This window comes from Salmo salar, unplaced genomic scaffold (assembly GCF_965601325.2).
Source record: "Salmo salar unplaced genomic scaffold, fSalSal1 ptg000129l, whole genome shotgun sequence".
Lineage (NCBI taxonomy): Eukaryota > Metazoa > Chordata > Actinopteri > Salmoniformes > Salmonidae > Salmo > Salmo salar.
Window position 1 is genome coordinate 1,596,669 of NW_027675318.1, and position 8,751 is coordinate 1,605,419.

Genomic DNA, 8,751 nt, shown 5'->3' on the forward strand with positions numbered 1-8,751 from the left:
AGCAGGTGCATTTCAAGAGCGGCAAATTTGAATCCAAATAAATGTCAAAATTCAAATTTTTCAAACATACAACTATTTTACACCCTTTGAAAGATAAACATCTCCTTAATCTAACCACGTTTTACGATTTCAAAAAGGTTTTACGGCGAAAGCATAAATTTAGAGTATGTTAGGACAGTACATTTACAAGAGTTGTGTGTAATGTTTTGTCAATTCAAAGACAGGGTCACCAAAACCATAAAACCAGCTAAAATGATGCACTAACCTTTTACAATCTCCATCAGATGACACTCCTAGGACATTATGTTAGACAATGCATGCATTTTTAGTTCTATCAAGTTCATATTTATATCCAAAAACAGCGTTTTACTATGGCATTGATGTTGAGGAAATCGTTTCCCTCCAATAACCGGCAGTCAAGTCAGCATCACAAATTAAATAATTAAAATTAGAAAACATTGGTAAAATATTATATTGTCATTTAAAGAATTATAGATTTACATCTCTTGAACGCAATCAACTTGCCAGATTTAAAAATAACCTTACTGGGAAATCACACTTTGCAATAATCTGAGCACTGCGCCCAGAAGAATACGCGTTGCGATACAGACTAGTCGTCATGTTGGGGAGATCTAAAATCGAAAATACTATGTAAATAATCCATTACCTTTGATTCTCTTCATCAGATGTTACTTCCAGGTATCACAGGTCCATAACGAATGTAGTTTTGTTCAAAAAAGCTCATCATTTATGTCCAAAAATCTCCGTCTTGTTAGCACATGATCTAAGCCCGCCGGACTTCACTTCATGAACGAGGGGAAAAAATATATTTACGTTCGTTCAAACATGTCAAACGTTGTATAGCATAAATCATTAGGGCCTTTTTTAACCAGAACATGAATAATATTCAAGGTGGACGAATGCATTCTCTTTTATAACGTATTGGAACGAGGGTACCCAACATGAACTCGCGCGCCAGGTTTTCTAATGGGCCATCATCGTTCCATGGCTCTTGTTCGGTCAGATCTCCCTCCAGAAGACTCAAAACACTTTGTAAAGGCTGGTGACATCTAGTGGAAGCAATAGGAAGTGCCAAAATATTCCTCAGCCCCTGTGTTTTTCAATGGCATAGGTTTAAAGGTAATACAACACATCAGGTATCCACTTCCTGTCAGAAAATGTCTCAGGGTTTTGCCTGCCAAATGAGTTCTGTTATACTCACAGACACCATTCAAACAGTTTTAGAAACTTTAGAGTGTTTTCTATCCATATATAATAAGTATATGCATATTCTAGTTACTGGGTAGGATTAGTAACCAGATTAAATCGGGTACATTTTTTTTATCCAGCCGTGCAAATACTGCCCCCTAGCCCTAACAGGTTAATCATTCCAAGAAAACTCATCTGTTTCTTATTGAGTGGTTTAGGTGCTTCTAGAATGGCTGTCTTTCTGGTGGAATTAAGTGTTCTCCCTTCCTGTCTTATTGTGTGTCCCAAATAAATGACCTGTTCCTGCCAGAGCTGTAACTTCCTCTTATTAACTTTATGACCTTGTTCTGCTAAGAACACTAACAGAGCTAGAGTGTTCGCTTTACAGCCCCCCTGGGAGGGATTCGCCACCAATATGTCATCTTCATATATTCAAATGTGGCTCTCCTCTGGAGGGTCAAATCTTCCTAAATTACTCCTAATTACTTTTTAAAAAATCATATAATACCCTTTTATATATCCATTCCCTCCCTTAAAAGGTAAAGCCAAACCAACCTTGGCTATCAGGATATACTACTTATACTAAAATAAAAATACATTAACCTCTATGGGCTAGGTGGGACGCTTGCGTCCCACCTACGTAACAGCCACTGCCAGCCTGTGGCGCGATTTTCACACCTAGGACATTATGTTATACAATACATGCATGTTTTGTTCAAACAAGTTCATATTTATATCAAAAACCAGCTTTTTACATTAGCATGTGACGTTCAGAACTAGCATACCCCCCGCAAACTTCCGGGGAATTCGCTAACATTTTACTAAATTACTCACGATAAACGTTCACAAAAAGCATAACAATTATTTTAAGAATTATAGATACAGACCTCCTCTATGCACTCGATATGTCCGATTTTAAAATAGCTTTTTGGTGAAAGCACATTTTGCTATATTCTAAGTACATAGCCCAGGCATCACGGGCTCGCTATTTAGACACCCGGCAAGTTTAGCACTCACCATAATCATATTTACTATTATAAAAATTTCATTACCTTTTGTTGTCTTCGTCAGAATGCACACCCAGGACTGCTACTTCAATAACAAATGTTGGTTTGGTCCAAAATAATCCATCGTTATATCCGAATAGCGGCGTTTTGTTCGTGCGTTCCAGACACTATCCGAAATAGTAAAGAAGTGTCGCGCGCATGGCGCAATTCGTGACAATAAAATTCTAAATATTCCATTACCGTACTTCGAAGCATGTCAACCGCTGTTTAAAATCAATTTTTACGACATTTTTCTCGTAGAAAAGCGATAATATTCCGACAGGGAATCTCCTTTTCGGCAAACAGAGGAAAAAATCCCAAAGGCGGGGGCGGTCGGGGTCACGCGCATAAGCCCAGTGTCCCTTGATCGGCCACTTGAGAAAGGCGATAATGTGTTTCAGCCTGGGGCTGGAATGACGACATTCTGTTTTTTCCCGGGCTCTGAGCGCCTATGGACGACGTGGGAAGTGTCACGTTAGAGCAGAGATCCTTAGTAAATGATAGAGATGGAAAAGAAGTTCAAGAAATGGTCAGACAGGCCACTTCCTGTAAAGGAATCTCTCAGGTTTTGACCTGCCATTTGAGTTCTGTTATACTCACAGACACCATTCAAACAGTTTTAGAAAATTTAGGGTGTTTTCTATCCATATGTAATAAGTATATGCATATTCTAGTTACTGGGTAGGAGTGGAAACCAGATTAAATCGGGTATGTTTTTTATCCAGCCGTGTCAATACTGCCCTATTCTATCCCGCTCATAGTGAACGGCATATTTCTTTACCTCTGCCAGAGATGCTGTTCCCTACCCTACTAGAGTCTTTATAATGGTGCGACTTATCTCTGGGCGCATTCCACTGAGGAAAGCTATTTTCAGTTGTTGGTGATATGCTGTATCGTTCCCTTGGGCTACTGATGGCTCTATTAACCCACTGTTGGCATTGAAAACATATTTCAGCCTCTCTAGGTACTGACTTATGGTCTCACTGTCTCCCTGCTTACATTCGTGGACCTTGGAAAAATCGGCATGTCGGTGATAGTGTTCCCTCAAATTATTACACAGCTGTGCTATTTTGTCGGCATATGGCCCATCTGCTGCCCAGGGCAATACCACCAAATCATTATGTCCAGGTACCCACTGTCCCCGGACTGCTGCCCAGTCCTTCCCCACCAGCTGTCTTACTGCTCTCTCAATCTCCCCTGTGTCTAGCTTAAAGCTGGCTGCTAGACCTTCCAGATCTCTTCTGAACCCTTCTATACCTGTTTTAGGATGCACTACACCCTCTACGGCTCGGACCACATCTCTCTGTGTCCATGCCCTGTATACATCCAGAGTGGCCAGTGCCCCATCATCCCCAGCCCGTGAGTTTGGCAATGCTATCATAGGGTACTGGCCACTCTCCCCATCCTCCTCTATCCATTCTGAATCTCCCTGGCTTCTTTCTCTCCCTGGACTCTGATTATGGGGATCCAGTCTACTGAGGGCCTTAGGTCTTCCACACTTATGTCCTAGTCCCCGTCTATCTTTTTCCCATTCTTGGGTTAATTTTCTGAACTCTCTATCCTCACTCTTTCTCCTTACTAGCTTAGTACTCTCCTCTCTCAACTTCAGTAGTTCCTCTCTCTCCTTTCGCTGTTCTTCCAGCAGCCTTCTCAGGGCTTTGACTGTCCTGTCCTCTTCACTATCTTCATGTCTATGTTTTACCATCAACTCTAGCTTTTCTACATCTAAACGTCCATCAAGTTCGTACTTCTTTCTCCATTTTGGGCCAAAATAAATGTTCCTTTTATCCTTGGATTCCATATACCTCTCATCCCCGGTTAATTTCGGGACCTCCTTTGAGGATTTACCACCCATGTTATTCAATTACCTTCCTTGTTATTATGCTTATTCTCACAATCTGTGTGTGCTTTTACTGTTTTTATACTTAAATCTTACAATCTATATATTTTAACTTGTCCCAGACTACTTCCCATATATTTTTACTAGTCCCAGATGACTTCCCATATACCCCTAATAGTCCCAGACTATTTCCCATATATTTTGAATAGTCCCAGACTATTTTCCATATATTTTTACTAGTCCCAGACTACTTCCCATATTCCTCTAATAGTCCCAGACTATTTCCCATATATTTTTACTAGTCCCAGACTACTTCCCATATTCCTCTAATAGTCCCAGACTATTTTGATACGGGGTAGTTTCTTTTGGTAATGGCCTCAACTACCTTGAGACATTGCGGACCCAATTTTGTTCAATACTCAGCCCCCCGTTTTATATTTATCTAGATTCTTTGTTACTTTTGAACTTTCTCTATATAAACTTTTTTTAAACGGTATACTGAATATGAATCCTCCTGGACTTTAGTAATTATCACCTTACCTACACAAGATTTTTACCGATGTATACGTCTAATGCAAGTTTAGATCCTACCCCCAAAATCCATGAATAAAGACTACTGACCTTATTCATGCAGCTGAGAATTCAATGCAGGTTGGATCTTGTCACCACCTCTGTCGCGTACCAGTTCACTACTGGCCTGAAATAAACCCTAAATTCAGAGGTCAGGTCTTTGTCTTACGGATCCACCCGTGCACAGTTTCCAGCAGTTCCTTGGGACGACAGAGGCAGGTATTGAGATCCGGCTCGAAGGACCAAGTTGTCACGAGAATTTTCATCCCAATGTTATTAACTCAAAACTCACTATATGCTTTGACCAATTCCCCGGGGGTTGTAAGGCCCCGGTTAACGTCTATGGGCTTGCGTCCCACCTACTCAACAGCCAGTGTAATCCCGTGGCGCGATATTCAAATACCTTAGAAATGCTATTACTTCAATTTCTCAAACATATGACTATTTTACAGCATTTTAAAGACAAGACTCTCGTTAATCTAACCACACTGTCCGATTTCAAAAAGGCTTTACAACGAAAGCAAAACATTAGATTATGTCAGCAGAGTACCCAGCCAGAAATAATCAGACACCCATTTTTCAAGCTAGCATATAATGTCACAAAAACACAGAAGACAGCTAAATGCAGCACTAACCTTTGATGATCTTCATCAGATGACACACCTAGGACATTATGTTATACAATACATGCATGTTTTGTTCAATCAAGTTCATATTTATATAAAAAACCAGCTTTTTACATTAGCATGTGACGTTCAGAACTAGCATACCCCACGCAAACTTCCGGTGAATTTACAAAAAATTTACTAAATTACTCACGATAAACGTTCACAAAAAGCATAACAATTATTTTAAGAATTATAGATACAGAACTCCTCTATGCACTCGATATGTCCGATTTTAAAATAGCTTTTCGGTGAAAGCACATTTTGCAATATTCTCAGTAGATAGCCCGGCATCACAGGGCTAGCTATTTAGACACCCAGCAAGTTTAGCACTCATCAAAGTCAGATTTACTATAAGAAAAATTGTATTACCTTTGCTGTCTTCATCAGAATGTACTCCCAGGACTTCTACTTCAATAACAAATGTTGGTTTGGTCCAAAATAATCCATCGTTATATCCAAACAGCGACGTTTTGTTCCTGCGTTCAAGACACTATCCGAAAGGGTAAATAAGGGTTACGAGCATGGCGCAATTCGTGACCAAAAAATTCTAAATATTCCATTACCGTACTTCGAAGCATGTCAACCGCTGTTTAAAATCCATTTGTATGCCATTTTTCTCGTAGAAAAGCGATAATATTCCGACAGGGAATCTCCTTTTCGGCAAACAGAGGAAAAAATCCCAAAGGCGGGGGCGGTCGGGGTCACGCGCATAAGCCAGTGTCTCTTGATCGGCCACTTGAGAAAGGCGATAATGTGTTTCAGCCTGGGGCTGGAATGACGACATTCTGTTTTTTCCCGGGCTCTGAGAGCCTATGGAAGACATGGGAAGTGTCACGTTAGAGCAGAGATCCTTAGTAAATGATAGAGATGGAAAAGAAGTTCAACAAATGGTCAGACAGGCCACTTCCTGTAAAGGAATCTCTCAGGTTTTGACCTGCCATTTGAGTTCTGTTATACTCACAGACACCATTCAAACAGTTTTAGAAAATTTAGGGTGTTTTCTATCCATATGTAATAAGTATATGCATATTCTAGTTACTGGGTAGGAGTGGTAACCAGATTAAATCGGGTATGTTTTTTATCCAGCCGTGTCAATGCTGCCCCCTAGCCCTAACAGGTTAACGAGAGTCTTGTCTTTAAATAGCTGTAAAATAGTCATATGTTTGAGAAATTGAAGTAATAGGATTTTTAACGTTTTGAAAATCGCGCCACAGGCTGCCAGTGGCTGTTACGTAGGTGGGACGCAAGCGTCCCACCTAGCCCATAGAGGTTAACAACACAATAAAGGTGACAACAGCTACAGTTCTGCAGGCTATAAACGCAGTGCAAAAACAATCACCCACAACCCCAAAGAAAAACACACACACCTATATAGGACTTCCAATCAAAGGCAACTCAACACACCTGCCTTCAATTGGAAGTCCCAATCAACAACACAAACATCCCCATACACAAAACTGCCACGTCCTGACCCCAAAACTAAAACAATAGCTCCATCTGCTGGTCAGGACGTGACAGGAAGAGACCCTCTGGAGTTGCTGCAGTGTGTCTGGGGCTGCTGTGTGTTCTCCTACTGACTGGGATCATATGCCTGTCTGTCTACTGTAAGTTTAGTATTTTGTCACTGAGACTTAAGTAGCATACTTAATCATCCTTAATCATACTTAATCATACTTAATCATCCTTAATCAACCTTAATCATACTTAATCATCCTTAATTATCCTTAATCATACTTAATCATCCTTAATCATCCTTAATTATACTTAATCATCCTTAATCATCAATGGTGTGGTAGTTACATGTTTGATTAACTTTTCCCTTTTACAGATGGAGTCATTGGTCATCACGACTCAACAGAGAGAGACCAGCTACAGACCAGTTACAGCCTTCTGACTAAAGAGAGAGACCAGCTACAGACCAGTTACAACAAGCTGACTAAAGAGAGAGACCAGCTACAGACCAGTTACAGCCTTCTGACTAAAGAGAGAGACCAGCTACAGACCAGCAGTAACACCCTGACTAAAGAGAGAGACCAGCAACAGAAAGAGAAAAATGATCTCATGAGAAAGTTCTCTAATCTGAGTGAGTTTACCAAATAAATGATCATAACATCACATATCTAATATCCAGTCAACTTGTGTTTGTATTCTAAAATAATAGGTGCAGAATAATAAGATGGAAATTCATGTTTTTGTCTTGTAGAACAAACCTGCCCTAAAGACTGGAAGAAGTTTGAATCCAGTTGGTACTTCCTGTCTACTGAGACTAAAACCCGGGGGGAGAGCAAAGATGACTGTCTGGAGAGAGGAGCAGACCTGGTGATCATCAACAGTGATAAGGAACAGGTGAGAGAGAAAGAGAGAGAGATATGGCGGGGGGGTTATGATCAAACATCCCTTGGTCAGTAATGTATCTTCCAGTATTTAACACATGTAGTCTATAGTAGTTGACAATATCAGCTCTTTCTCACCAACAGGAGTTTCTCTTCAACCCCAACAAGGGTTTCTGGATTGGTCTGACTGACACTGTTACTGAGGGGACCTGGAAATGGGTGGACGGCAACCCACTGACCACCCCAAAGTAAGAGACTACTGCTCTAACAACTCTGACCACCGTTTAAGGGGTAGGACTGATTCTGTGTGTTTTTCATACTCTAGATTCTTAGAGAGTATCCAGTCTAGCTCTGTATTGTTCATACTCTAGGTTCTGAGAGAGTGGTCAGTCTAACTGTGTTGTTTCTACTGCAGGTACTGGGGGAGTGGACAGCCTAATGGTGGTGGAGTGGAGAACTGTGTGTTGTTAACTCACAGTTCATCAGACCAAGGACATGGCAGGACTATCCGTGTTCATTTAACCGTTCCTGGATCTGTGAGATAGTTCTTTCTCACTTTTAGTTATGATGTTGATTGTCATGCTGAAAGTCATGATACCAGCTACAGGGCCTTCAGAAAGTATTCACTGCCTAGACCTTTTCCACATTTTGTTGTTTACACGCTGAATTTTTAAATCGATTAAATTGAGATTTTACTGTCACTGTCCTACACACAATAACTCATAATGTCAAAGTGGAAATATGTTTTTATTTTCTTTTTTACAAATGAATAAAAGATTTAAATCTGAAATGTCTTGAGTCAGAAAGTATTCAACCCCTTTGTTATGGCAAGCCTAAACACGTTCAGGAGTAAAATGTGCTTCCCTTGACACATAATAGGTTGCATAGACATAATAGGTTGCATAGTACAGTATAAAATAGAAAGGAGGACCAAGGCACTCTTCATATAATTGATTAAAATGCCTTTATTTGTATGGCATGTTCAATAGAAACAAGGTTTTAAAAATCTGACGCGTTTCGGCTGCATGGCCTTCGTCAGGGAGTACAAAGAAATAATACAATGTCCTCCTTTGAACAGCTTTTCC

General features: G+C 40.3%; 1 protein-coding gene across 1 annotated transcript; it reads left to right on the plus strand.

Annotated features, from left to right (window-relative positions):
• Nucleotides 1-7,121: 7,121 nt before the first annotated feature.
• LOC145866060 (C-type lectin domain family 4 member E-like) lies at nucleotides 7,122-8,449 on the plus strand. The gene is made up of 4 exons (XM_082970928.1): nucleotides 7,122-7,416; nucleotides 7,537-7,679; nucleotides 7,811-7,914; nucleotides 8,082-8,449. The coding sequence occupies exons 1-4, from the start codon at nucleotides 7,395-7,397 to the stop codon at nucleotides 8,209-8,211; spliced, it is 399 nt and encodes a 132-aa protein (XP_082827054.1). The 5' UTR covers nucleotides 7,122-7,394; the 3' UTR covers nucleotides 8,212-8,449.
• Nucleotides 8,450-8,751: the final 302 nt, after the last annotated feature.